At 40.1% G+C, this 13,853-nt stretch overlaps 1 protein-coding gene across 1 annotated transcript; it reads left to right on the forward strand.

The window, feature by feature from the left end:
* Positions 1-10,296: 10,296 nt before the first annotated feature.
* LOC310662606 (vomeronasal type-2 receptor 26-like) lies at positions 10,297-12,741 on the forward strand (the record flags this gene model as incomplete). Its single annotated transcript, XM_083409551.1, has 3 exons — positions 10,297-10,308; positions 10,790-10,916; positions 11,843-12,741. The coding sequence occupies 3 exons, from the start codon at positions 10,297-10,299 to the stop codon at positions 12,739-12,741; spliced, it is 1,038 nt and encodes a 345-aa protein (XP_083265677.1).
* Positions 12,742-13,853: the final 1,112 nt, after the last annotated feature.

Here is a 13,853-nt window from a genome sequence, read left to right on the forward strand (position 1 = left end):
TGGCCAAGACAATCACTGTGGTCCTTGCTTTCATGGTCACCAAACCAGGGTCCAGCATGAGGAAATGGGTGGGGAAACAACAGGCCATTTCCATTCTCCTTTCGTGTTCCTTGATTCAGGCTGCTCTTTGTACTGTGTGGCTGGCAACCTCTCCCCCATTCCCAGATTTAGACATGCACTCAATGAATAAAGAAATTGTTCTGCAATGTAATGAAGGGTCAGTCACTATGTTCTACTGTATCTTGGGGTTTATGGGCTTGCTGGCCATTGTCAGCTTCTGTGTAGCCTTCCTAGCCAGGAAGTTACCTGACAGCTTTAATGAAGCCAAGTTTATCAGCTTCAGCATGCTGGTATTTTGCAGTGTGTGGCTGTCCTTTGTTCCAACTTACTTAAGCACAAAAGGAAAATATATGGTGGCTGTGGAGATCTTCTCCATCTTGGCCTCCAGTGCTGGTTTACTAGGCTGTATATTTTCACCTAAATGTTATATTATTATGATGAAGCCTGAGTTGAATAGCAAGGAGCAACTCAGAAGGAAGAATTGACAAATTCTGAGTCCTTCATCTATGTCATATTTTAATTAGCAATGGGGTCTATGGTACTTTTGTGTTTTTCATTTTTTCAGCAAAATGCAAATGTAATTTTAACCGTCAGTGCCATATTGGAGTAATCCTTTTTAAATTTGTGATGAAACGTATGCAAGCAAAATTTCTCATGTGAGTAATCTCCAGTTCCCCATTATCCCCATCAGAGGTCACCATAAAATTGCCAACTCCATAATACTACTTTTGTAATTGCTGTGAAAATGTGCTATGTGAAATAGATGAGAATTATGGCATGAACACTCTTTGAGAAGACAATATTTCTGAATCAACTTGCAGTGGTCAAGCACCCTCTGACTTTTTAATGCCTTGTTTTCTCAGCCACATGTTTGTACTGCTTTTCTTTACCATGAGGACAATAAATAAATATTCTAAATCCTCATCTTTTTTGTCTGTTTACTTAGAAAGAAATTAAGCAGAATAATGTGCGGATCCGCATCTTAGATTTAGCCCTTTTCTTAAGGAGCATTATAACCAGAATAAATGCTTAGTCTCCTGCTTTAGATGAAAACTGAAGCACATTTCAAGCATACTTTCACATGACCTGCAGGTGGAATTTTAATGTAATCAAAGTTGAGATGTATAGTGTCCAACATCTTTCACCCCCTTTTTATGAATTAAAATCCCCAGAACTGAGAGCCAAGAAAAATATTTGGACAGAATGTACTGTGGCAGTAAATCCCAATACTGAGCGATATCCACCAAGATTATCTAGATGTCACTAGGCAGATTGCAGTCTCTCATTACTCTCAAAGGTAACAACTATTCTGTTTCCTTTGGTGATGCTTTTAACACTCCCATTTCATGAAGACCACTGAGATACGTATGCAGCCTAATTCTGCTGACAAGCACATTGCATCTAGCAAGCCTCTTGTGTTATTCTTTCAAAGACCTGCATATTCATTACTAGTACAGTTCGAGATACTGTCGTTAGCATATGAAGGTAAAACCCTTAGCGACTTGAAAGCCAAACACTTAAAGGAGTACCACTCCCTTTATAAATCTGTTCAGAATGGAAGATCCCTTTGTTGTTTCCCCACTGTTGGATGAAGGTCATTCTGAGGTGATGTGCGACAGGTCTTTCTCAGAATTGCAAACTAGGTTGTGAACATCAATGCCTACAAGCACTACTGGAATGATCATTGTTGATTTTTTGTTATTAAAATTATCCCTTTACCCAGCCTTTTGCAGAAGTTCAACAATGATCTATTTTGACATAATGGACCTATGATTTCAGCACAGGCGAGATTGAAAGGCATGGACAATCCATCCGTACTCAGTTGTTTCTCAGTGACCACTGACATTTGCATATGTATATTTATGAACTGACTTAATTTGCAACTTTCATGACACCATCAAATATAGTGAGTTGGACCAGAGGCTGAAATGTGATAAATATGTTTTCTTCTGCAATATCTCATAGAAAGTTGAAGATTAGCTAAAAGAGAAGATTAGCTACCTTGTAATTATCCAATTAGTAAGGATTACTCTACTTCTTAAGTCTCAAGGGAACTGCGGTAACCACATACAAAACAACAAGGCTGGATGAGATTTTTAATACCCCCCAGTATCACTTCAAGCTGGGGCTGGAGACAATCACACTGGGTCAGTCTGATCACTGAGACATAGCTGGAGACATAGATCAACTGAGAGCCATTTAAGTTAGGATTCAGAGAAGGATAATGTGCCGGCAGATGTACTGGTGGGCAGAAAGAATTTTTTTATGCAAGTTAGTAGCATTTGTAGTCTTGGTAGTAGTTTTTTTGCCGCAGGTGGTGTCCAAGATTCCTGACATCAGCTGCAGCCGCCGTGACCCTCTTCCTGTTCTTCACAAGTATTACCAGCCAGGAGACCAAATCATTGCTGGCATTATGTCTTATATATACAGATTTTCCAATTCAATCGAATTTAGAAAATGTCCCTCTAATGACATATTTGAAGAACCCATGTAAGTTTTCTTAGATTAAAAAAATGCATAGCATACATTTGCCTCAATTTTTCCCCCTCTCTGTCAAATGGTAGCTCCAGTGGATGGGAGAAGATTAATTACATATTAATGTTTTATGTTTAATATATATTTTCCATTTAAACTGAATGCCATCTTTTCCCTTGCCATATGGCACATGATTTCTTTGCTTTTGGGCAAGGATGTATTTCGACTTCCTTGGGTTACCTGAGATTATAAATTCTTGCACCTGATCATGACTAACCCATTGCACAAAATGTGGTAAGTTGGAAGAGGTGGAGATCATCTTTGGTAAGCTACCTAAATTTCTTCCTTTGAATTAAAACTCCTATTCCTCATAAACCCCACACCTACAATTTATTTACAGAAGGACAGCATACTTCCAGAAAAATAACAGGGCTATTAGTTTTGTGTTTTCAGCAACTGCTTGTTGTTGTGAAACGTCACTGGGCATGTAAGCTCTGACTGAACTGTCACAGCCTGTAACCCCTTCCCTTTCATATAACTAATATCTGCACTTTGTGTGTTCATGTGTGAAAGAAAGAGAGCAGGAGGAACGGAAAGAAAGAAAGAAAGAAAGAAAGAAAGAAAGAAAGAAAGAAAGAAAGAAAGAAAGACACGGACAAACAAATATTCCTCCTTATGCATCTTATGAAATGGATGAAAGTTTATCCAAATATTGCCAAATTCAATTGTTTAAATCAAGCCTGAAAACTTCTAAAATGGAGAAATTCTGGTTCTTATTTATTCCTCTTCTTATCTCATACCTTCCTTAGTCCAACAACAGGGCAGCAGGTTGGGTGTCCTAGAGAATAAAAATCGAGAGTTCGTGATCTAAAAATGTGGTTTTTATATGATTCCAAATGAGCTTACATGTATCTGAGGAAGGTGCCTTAGATCTCCTCCAAACATGCTCGTTGCAGGAAATTTGAAATCCAATCTATTATCTTCTGCTGACCTGCAGCTAATCTTTTTTAACAACAACAAAAACAATACACCATACAGTTTTTATGTGTTTGTGTGTAAGAGAGAAAGTGAGAGTGAGAGAGTGAGAGTGAGAGATTTGACCCATCCTTCTGATGTCACGTATGCCTAGCTTTGATGTATTAAAGCAGAAAAGATGCAAAAATATCAAGGACCAGCAAGCCATGTTTAAACACAGTAATGTATACACAATCCTAAAAATAAAAATCTAAAGAGAAAATGTTACATACTGGGTGCCTTGGTCCCAATTTGGAAAGAACACAGAGTAATTCAAATATATTGATGGAAATGCTACAATGTTAAAATAAATTGTGATAAGGATTATTTGAGAGACATCCTTACATTAACAAATCTTTCAAAACATAACTAGAATTGTATTAGAATTGTGCAGGTAAACAGAGATGAAGAATGCCAAACTCTGGCAACATTTCATTATACTTCTGTGATGTTTCTGTTACTGAATGCCATATATTTACTTTCCATGTACCTAACTGAAATGAAGGACATATCAAAATCTGAATCAAATACACCATTACATAGCATGTAACTCTAATTACAGGGCTATGATCCAAATATACCAGCATTTCCTGGCCTCAATATTTGCTGCAAAAGAGATCAATGAAAATCCACACCTCTTACCCAATGTTACACTGGGCTTCCATATCTATAATAGTTATTTCAGTCCAAGATGGACCTATCAGGCCTCATTGGAACTCTTCTCTACACAGGGCAAATTCATCCCCAACTACAAATGTGATAGGATGAGCAATCCAGTAGCAGTCATTGGTGGAGCTACTTCTGAAGTCTGTTTCCACATGGCAGATATTCTGTGCATCTACAAGATTCCACAGGTAAAACGTGTGCATGGGGCAGATCAGTTTTTGAGAGACAATTTGTCACATCCCTTGCCTTTAAATGTGGCTTTGCACATTGAAGATAAAATTTGTTTATAAAGTATCATATTCAACATGCTTTTTTGGGATTATTGTGCATGCTATGTTTGGATGGCGATGTTGTGAAGAAGCTCCAATGCTTCTGCATACAAACTTTTTGATATAGCTGGGAGGAAAAAATCTTTTCCCAATCTACTCTCATCTCCAAAATGAATCATTATCCTGATGTACCTTTGCTAACCCCTTTTATGGAATATAGGATTAACCAGAAGGTATCCTCAATATCCCACTAAATCATATACATATACTCCATAGACATTAGCAGATGTCAATTATTGTGAAATTCAGGTTTTATTTCCTTAAAACAAACAAGGACAGCCAAGACTGAGCCCTCCAAATAATGCAGACCACAAGTGTCATAATCCCTGATCATTGTCTATGCTCACTAGGACTGATGGGAGGTATCATCCAAAACACGTATTCATTATTGTGTTAAATACCTATGAATTAAACTGACATTGTGTGAAATATGCCAGTGAACACTCCACTGCAATATTCCATGAGGGCACCCACTTGGCCAATGTAGCTCTGCCTTTGCAGTTTCAATGTATGTCTCCTCTGTGGTGACTGTTGAAAAGATTTGTTCAAGCCTCTTCATTACCATTTCCCCTTGCTTAAATAATGTTCTTTTTTCTTTAGTTCATATATGGCTCTGCCCCGGTGATAAATAAGAAAGCAGAGGATCCTCTGTACCACCAGATGTTTCCAGATGTGGGTCATACGTATAAAGGGATTCTCCAGTTATTGCTGCATTTCAGGTGGACGTGGATTGGGGTCCTATCTGGGCATGATGACAATGTAGAGCGGTTTGTACACAGTGTGGTTCCCATGTTTATCCAGAGAGGTATTTGCTTTGATTTCATGTTAAGAATGCCCATTATGACTTTTTCCAATAGTATTTTTAAAATGGCGGAAGAGGCGTTTAAAACATACTGTATTATCCACAACAGCACTGTTAATGCAGTGATCTTTCATGGTGAAATTAATAACATGGTAGTTTTCAGAACATTTCCCAGGTATTCAGAAACTATGGATGAATCAACAAAGGGAAAATGGAAAGTCTGGATTATGACATCCCAGATAGATTTCACATCAGTTCCCCTTCAGAGAACCTGGCGCGTGGACTTTCTTCATGGTAATATATACTTATCTGTTCACTCCCATGAGATAGAAGGTTTCCAGAAATTTCTTCAGATAATAAAACCTACTTTGGAAACCAAAGATAACCTTTTCCAGGAGTTTTGGGAAGAAGCATTTCTTTGTTCTTTCAACCGTTCCCTGGTAGATGGAGAGAATACAAAAATCTGCAGTGGGGAGGAGAAGCTGGAGAATCTTCCTGCATCAGTTTTTGAAATGACCATGACCGGCCACAGCTACAGCATCTACAATGCAGTCTATACTGTGGCACACGCTTTGCATGCAATGAGTTCATTGAAATTCAAACACAGAGCAAGCGTGGGTGAAGGAAGATGGAAGCTTCTGAGTCAGCAACTGTGGAAGGTAATGTCTTCAGCATACTAAGAAATTTAGACCATAAAATGATCCCTGATGAATCAGACCTGTTGTTGTTCCTGAGTGGCTCCCCATTTGGTTTGATATAGATGTATATGTCACTCATAATGCCTTTTGTTTAATGACTGGTCAAAGTTTTGGATTATTATTATTATTTCCAACCAATAACATTAACCATTGGAATACACTTTGAATAAGCATGTGAAGTTGACATATTTTGTGCTTACAAAGTCATAATATGAAATTTAATCCTAAATATACCTCCCCAAAGAAATGCACCTGGCATTCACTTTATTGTCTTTTACACATCATGCTGAGATATTGTTTAGACAGCATGTTTATTCTTTTGAGCATTTCAACAAAATGAATTAAACATAGAAGTATGTCACTCAGCTGTCATACTAACAGTTATGATTATTGAGACTTAACATCAACATGACTTTTTTGCTAGGATCTTTCTTTCTTTCTTTCTTGATTTTCCATATGATTTTTTTTAAAAGGGCAAACAACACAAAACAATCAACAGATTTAGAAATGCTTACCTCAGTTGTTTGTTGTTTAGTCGTTTAGTCGTGTCCAACTCTTCGTGACCCCATGGACCAGAGCACGCCAGGCACTCCTGTCTTCCACTGCCTCTTGCAATTTGGTCAGACTCATGTTTGTAGCTTCGAGAACACTGTCCAACCATCTCGTCCTCTGTCATCCCCTTCTCCTTGTGCCCTCAATGTTTCCCAACATCAGGGTCTTTTCCAGGGAGTCTTCTCTTCTCATGAGGTGGCCAAAGTATTGGAGCCTCAGCTTCACGATCTGTCCTTTCAGTGAGCACTCAGGGCTAATTTCCTTAAGAATGGATGCATTTGATCTTCTTGCAGTCCATGGGACTCTCAAGAGTCTCCTCCAGCACCATAATTCAAAAGCATAAATACTTCAGCGATCAGCCTTCTTTATGGTCCAGCTCTCACTTCCATACATCACTACTGGGAAAACCATGGCTTTTACTATACGGACCTTTGTTGGCTAGGTGATGTCTCTGCTTTTTAATATGCTGTCTATGTTTGCCATCACCTTTCTCCCAAGGAGCAGGCCTCTTTGAATTTTGTGACTGCTGCCATCATCTGCAGTGATCATGGAGCCCAAGAAAGTAAAATCTCACACTGCCTCCATTTCTTCCCCTTCTATTTGCCAGGAGGTGATGGGCCCAGTGGCCATGATCTTCGTTTTTTTTGATGTTGAGCTTCAGACCATATTTTGCGCTCTCCTCTTTCACCCTCATTAAAAGGTTCTTTAATTCCTCCTCACTTTCTGCCATCAAGGTTGTGTCACCTGCATATCTGAGGTTGTTGATATTTCTTCCGGCAATCTTAATTCCAGTTTGGGATTCATCCAGCCCAGCCTTTTGCATGATGAATTCTGCATATAAGTTAAATAAGCAGGGAGACAATATACAGCCTTGCCGTACTCCTTTCCCAATTTTGAACCAATCAGTTGTTCCATATCCAATTCTAACTGTAGCTTCTTGTCCCTCATAGAGATTTCTCAGGAGACAGATGAGGTGATCAGGCACTCCCATTTCTTTAAGAACTTGCCATAGTTTGCTGTGGTCGACACAGTCAAAGGCTTTTGCATAATCCATGAAGCAGAAGTAGATGCCTTTCTGGAACTATCTAGCTTTCTCCATAATCCAACGCATGTTTCCAATTTGAACTCTGGTTCTTCTGCCCCTTCGAAATCCAGCTTGCACTTCTGGGAGTTCTCGGTCCGCATACTGCTTAAACCTGCCTTGTAGATTGTGAAATGAGTGCAATTGTGCGGTAGTTGGAGCAGTCTTTGGCACTGCCCTTCTTTGGGATTGGGATGTAGACTGATCTTCTCCAATCCTCTGGCCACTGCTGAGTTTTCCAAACTTGCTGGCATATTGAGTGTAGCACCTTAACAGCATCATCGTTTAAAATTTTAAATAGTTCAGCTGGAATATCATCACTTCCACTGGCCTTGTTATTAGCAGTGCTTTCTAAGGCCCATTAGAAAGTTAGGTATCTTCTACTCATCAGTTAGGTATCTTCTACTCTCCATCTTAACAAATTGTCTTAGAATCAAGCATGTATAGCTGCTGATGAAAAGACAATATTGTCCTTTCCAGTGAACAATACATAAATTAATATATATAATATCAAAACATGTTTGGTCTTTGTGTGTCTGAGAATTCTAAGATCCTTTTGTAGTTTCTCCCTCAGGGCAATACTCCATATTTTACCCCACTATGCTTCTAGAGCATAGTGGGATAAAATTTGTTATCCCCCTAATTAGTACCCACAACAGTTAGTACCTGTTTTCTAATGTTGTGTTATATTTCTAGCTGCGGACCAGAAAAAGAATAGCAATTCCTTATACAGTACACTATTATGGTAATCTATAAACAGATTTAATAAATTGCTCATCATACTTTTACATCCTCATGACTTGCTCACATTTCTCCCACCAATTCAGCTCAACCACATTGTGACCAGCACCTCATTTAACAACAGTGCTGGGGAAAAAGTTTCTTTCAATGAATATGGAGAGATAGAGGCTGTATTTGATATCATCAATTGGGTCACATTCCAAAACCAATCTTTTCATAGAGTCAAAGTTGGGAAAGTTGATCCCATGGCTCCCCAAGAAGAAGCGCTCAGTATTCGTGAAAAAGACCTTGTGTGGCCCAGGAGGTTTAACCAGGTAAGGTCCATTCTCTCTTTATTGGCCAAGGGAGCCAGTGTACAGCTTCTGGGTCATGTGGCCAGCATGACTAAGATGCTTCTGGTGAACCAGAGCAGCACATGGAAACGCCATTTACCAACCTCTGGAGCGGTACCTATTTAACTACTTGCACTTGGACATGCTTTCGAACTGCTAGGTTGGCAGGAGCAGGGATTGAGCAATGGAAGCTCACCCATCATGGGGATTCGAACTGCTGACCTTCTGTTCAGCAAGTCCTAGGATCTGTGGTTTAACCCACAGTGCCACCCGCGTCCTGTAGTGTATGTGTAGTGGTCTTCTCTATTGTGACAAGTAGATTATGTCACCCATTTTTTTAACCAAAGATCTTCCTCCTGGAAACCTTTGAAGTTATATGGATACATTTGACTTCAAACTTTGTAATTTAGTGTGCACTTATGAAGGATAAAAGGTAAAGGGACCCCTAACCGTTAAGTTCAGTCACGGATGACTCTGGGGTTGCGTTGCTCATCTCGCTTTACAGGCCAAGGGAGCCGGCGTTCGTTCACAGACAGTTTTTCCGGGTCATGTGGCCAGCATGACTAAGCCGCTTGTGGCAAACCTGAGCAGCGCATGGAAACGTCGTTTACCTTCCTGCTGGAGTGGTACCTAATTATCTATTTGTACTTTGACGTACTTTGGAACTGCTAGGTTGGCAGGAGCAGGGACCGAGCAATGGGAGCTCACTCTGTCGCAGGGATTCGAACCACTGACCTTCTGATTGGCAAGCCCTAGGCTCTGTGTTTTAGACCACAGCATATAATACAAATTACTGCTAATGTGTTTCAAAAAACAAGGTGCTGTACAGAGTTCCAATTTCTATGATATCTACAAAAGTTACCACCCAGAATGGCTGGACCACCCCAGTCTGATGGGCAGGGTATAAATAATAGCTGTTGTTGTTGTTGCTGCTGCTGCTGTTCTTAGCAGTGTCGGCAGTGGGTCCAGACATTCCAGAGATATTGCCATTGTTCCAGATGTATTGCCATTGCAGAATCCTAAAATTAACCCAATATATTTCCACATGGGCTCCAGAATGACATTAGATGCAAGGACTGGAATTCAATAAAGTCCTCATATTTATTAAACTGTCAATCATTTCTGCAATGAGATGAGATCTAATTCTAATTAACTGTTTCAATGCCATCTCCAGTTGTGAGTATTAGCCAGACGGAGTGAGACTTTAGATAAACTGCCACCATCTTTCCCCACCTGAGTTCATCCTATCCTGGCTCTGTGATGATTGTCTATGGCTCCTCATGTTCCACACATTGAAAAATATCTTGATAGAAGCCTGGTCATATCTCTAACCCCTAGGCCAATAAGCCTTGAAAAGGGTAAGAAAGTGAAGTTATATGTTTCTCATCATTTCTTCTTCATCTTCCCTCTTCTAACATGCTCCTCTAGCTAGATGTGACGTACTTAAATAACATGATGAAATGAAGTAGCGCAGAACTGACCAACCAAAGGGGCCTGTAACTGGATTAATGAAATGTTAGTCTTTAATAGCTTTCTTGGGACGCGGATGGCGCTGTGGGTAAAACCTCAGTGCCTAGGACTTGCTAGTCGTAAGGTCGGCGGTTCGAATCCCTGCGACGGGGTGAGCTCCCATCGTTCGGTCCCAGCTCCTGCCAACCTAGCAGTTCGAAAGCACCCCTAAGTGCAAGTAGATAAATAGGGACTGCTTTATAGCGGGAAGGTAAACGGCGTTTCTGTGCGCTGCGCTGGTGCTGGCTCGCCAGATGCAGCTTTGTCACGCTGGCCATGTGACCCGAAAGTGTCTTCGGACAGCGCTGGCTCCCAGCCTCTTGAGCGAGATGAGCGCGCAACCCTAGAGTCGGTCACGACTTGCCCGGATGGGCAGGGGTACCTTTACCTTTACCTTTAATAGCTTTCTGGCTCCTGACCTCCATTGGCTGGCCTGTATGAGATAGCTCAGCAGATTTCCATAATACAGAACACTATTGATATGGAATTTTCCAAAGGAGAAACCATGATCCTCTTTCATTTGTGGACAGGCACAGCCCCTTTCTCTTTGTAATGACCATTGCCGTTTGGGATATCATAAGGCAAAGAAGGAAGGAGAGCCATTTTGCTGCTATGATTGCCTCCCATGTCCGGAAGGAAAGATTTCCAACCAGACGGGTAAGGGAAGTCATATTCATGGGAAATGCTCAGAATTTAAGGATGACTGGGGCTGCTGATATGGGGGTTTGGAGTACTAATATGAATCTCAGCTCTCTGAATGCCAGTCCTCATGTATGGGGAAAAAATCAGAGTTCAAACACTAGGTGGTGATATACAAGCTTCCTTGGAAGAAGCACTAGGCTTGCAGCAGCACCAGCCCCCACTTAATGAATACATGGTGTGTTAAATGGCTATGGGATGGAGACTGATGTGTTGAGGCAGAAAAGAATATATGATAAGAGATGAAGTGGAATGGAAAATACTGAACAGTGGGATTCCAACACTGCGAAATTTTGTTACAGATCTCAGTGCTCTCCTAGTCAACACCATGATTCAATTAACACCATGGTAGAACTAGTACCAATCCTAATAATTTATTGAAACTTGCTGGAGGCAGTGATGCTGAGAGGTTTGGGGGAATTAAATATCTGCAGATTCTGGTAGTAAATTAACTAAAGAACAATTCTTAGATAAAGGTGCAGATTAGAACATCTGCATTGATTGGATCTGACCCTTCACTTAAATGTTGGTCAACACAGTTCTCAGCAATCAAAATCTAGCACCACATACATTTAAATATGTATTTTAGTAGGATGCAGAATTTCTAATGCAGAAATAAAAATGGAGGAAATGATGGTTAAAAACACACATTTAGAATTAACATAAAGAGGAAATAGACATGTTCCAGATGCTTTCCAATTGGTAGTATTTGTGAGGTGATACCACTTGTCTTCCAAAGACATGTGTGGCCCATGGATCATTGCATGAGGAGACTGCAAACCTGCATTTCTGATATCAGCATGGCAACTTTCATTCTAACTACATTGGTACATTTTTTATACTTGATATAAATGCTGTATAGAAATCTGGCTTCTCTTTTTCAGACATGGATGAATGTTTTCAGTGCCCTCAAGATTATTACCCAAACGTGGAAAAAGATTCATGCATTCCAAAAGATATAAGTTTCTTGTCTTATGGAGAACCACTGGGGATCTCTTTGGCCTGTTTTGCTCTCTCTTTTGCTTTCATCACAGGCTTGGTGCTTTGGATTTTCATTAGGTACCGGGACACTCCCATAGTCAAAGCCAACAACCGCAACCTCTCCTACACTCTCCTCATCTCCCTCTTGCTTTCTTTCCTCTGTGCTCTTCTATTCATTGGTCGACCTGAGAAAGTGACATGTCTCCTTCGACAAACTGCTTTTGGCATCATCTTTTCAGTGGCAGTTTCTTGTGTGTTGGCTAAGACAATCACTGTGGTCCTTGCTTTCATGGTCACCAAACCAGGGTCCAGCATGAGGAAATGGGTGGGGAAACAACAGGCCATTTCCATTGTCCTTTCCTGCTCCCTGATTCAAGCTGCTCTTTGTACTGTGTGGCTGGCAACTTCTCCCCCATTCCCAGATTTAGACATGCACTCAATGAATAAAGAAATTGTTCTGCAATGTAATGAAGGGTCTGTCACCATGTTCTACTGTGTCTTGGGGTTTATGGGCTTGCTGGCCATTGTCAGCTTCTCTGTAGCCTTCCTAGCCAGGAAGTTACCTGACAGCTTTAATGAAGCCAAGTTTATCACCTTCAGCATGCTGGTATTTTGCAGTGTGTGGCTGTCCTTTGTTCCAACTTACTTAAGCACAAAAGGAAAATATGTGGTGGCTGTGGAGATCTTCTCCATCTTGGCCTCCAGTGCTGGTTTACTAGGCTGTATATTTTCACCTAAATGTTATATTATTATGGTGAAGCCTGAGTTGAATAGCAAGGAGCAACTCAGAAGGAAGAATTGACAAATTCTGGGTCCTTCATCTATGTCATATTTTAATTAGAAATGAGGTCTATGGTACTTTTGTGTTTTTCATTTCTCCAGCAAAATGCAAATGTAATTTTAACTGTCAGTGACATATTGGAGTAATACTTTTATAATCTGTGATGAAACTTGTGCCAGCAAAAATTGTCATGTAAGTAATTTCCAGTTCCCCATTATCCCCATCAGAGGTCACCATAAAATTGCCAACTCCATAATACTACTTCTGTAATTGTTGTGAAAATGTGCTATGTGACAATTAGATGACAATTATGGCATAAACACTCTTTGAGAAGACAATATTGCTGAAACAACTTGCAGTGGTCAAGCACCCTCTGACTTTTTAATACCTTGTTTTCTCAGCCACATGTTTGTACTGGTTTTCTTTACCATCAGAACAATAAATAGATATTCTAAATCCTCATCTTTTTTGTCTGCTTACTTGGAAAGAAAGTGAGCAGAATAATGTGTGGATCTGCATCTTAGATTTAGCCCTTTTCATAAGGAGCATTATACTTTCCATCCTCTTCAATGCAACAAACTGTGTTGCTGAGTTGCCCTATTCTCCCTTGCTGGTTAATTAAATCCCAGTAATAAAGATATTAATTGATAGAATGAAATTTTGCCATAACCTTGAATAACGAGACTAAAAGCTTAGTCATGCAGGTGGAATTTTAATCGAAATAGACAGGTATAGTGTCCAACATCTTTCATTATCCCTTTACCTAGCCCTTTGCAGAAGTTCAACAATGATCTATTTTGACATAATGGACCTATGATTTCAGCACAGGCAAGATTGAATGGAATGGACAATACATCTCTACTCAGTTGTTTCTCAGTGACCACTGAAATTTGCATATGTATATTTATGAACTGACTTAATTTGCAACTTTCATGACACCAGCAAATACAGTGAGTTGGACTAGAGGCAACGTCTGCTGAGATGTGATAAATATGTTTTCTTCTGCAATCTCTCATAGAAACAGAAAGAGAAGATTAGCTACCTTGTAATTATCCAATTAGTAAGGATTACTCTACTTCTTAAGTCCCAAGGGAACTGTGGTAACCACCTATGAAACAACAAGGCTGGATGTG

The sequence above is a fragment of the Podarcis tiliguerta genome, assembly GCF_965153285.1.
Source record: "Podarcis tiliguerta genome assembly, chromosome: 13".
In the NCBI taxonomy this organism is placed as follows: Eukaryota; Metazoa; Chordata; class Lepidosauria; order Squamata; family Lacertidae; genus Podarcis; species Podarcis tiliguerta.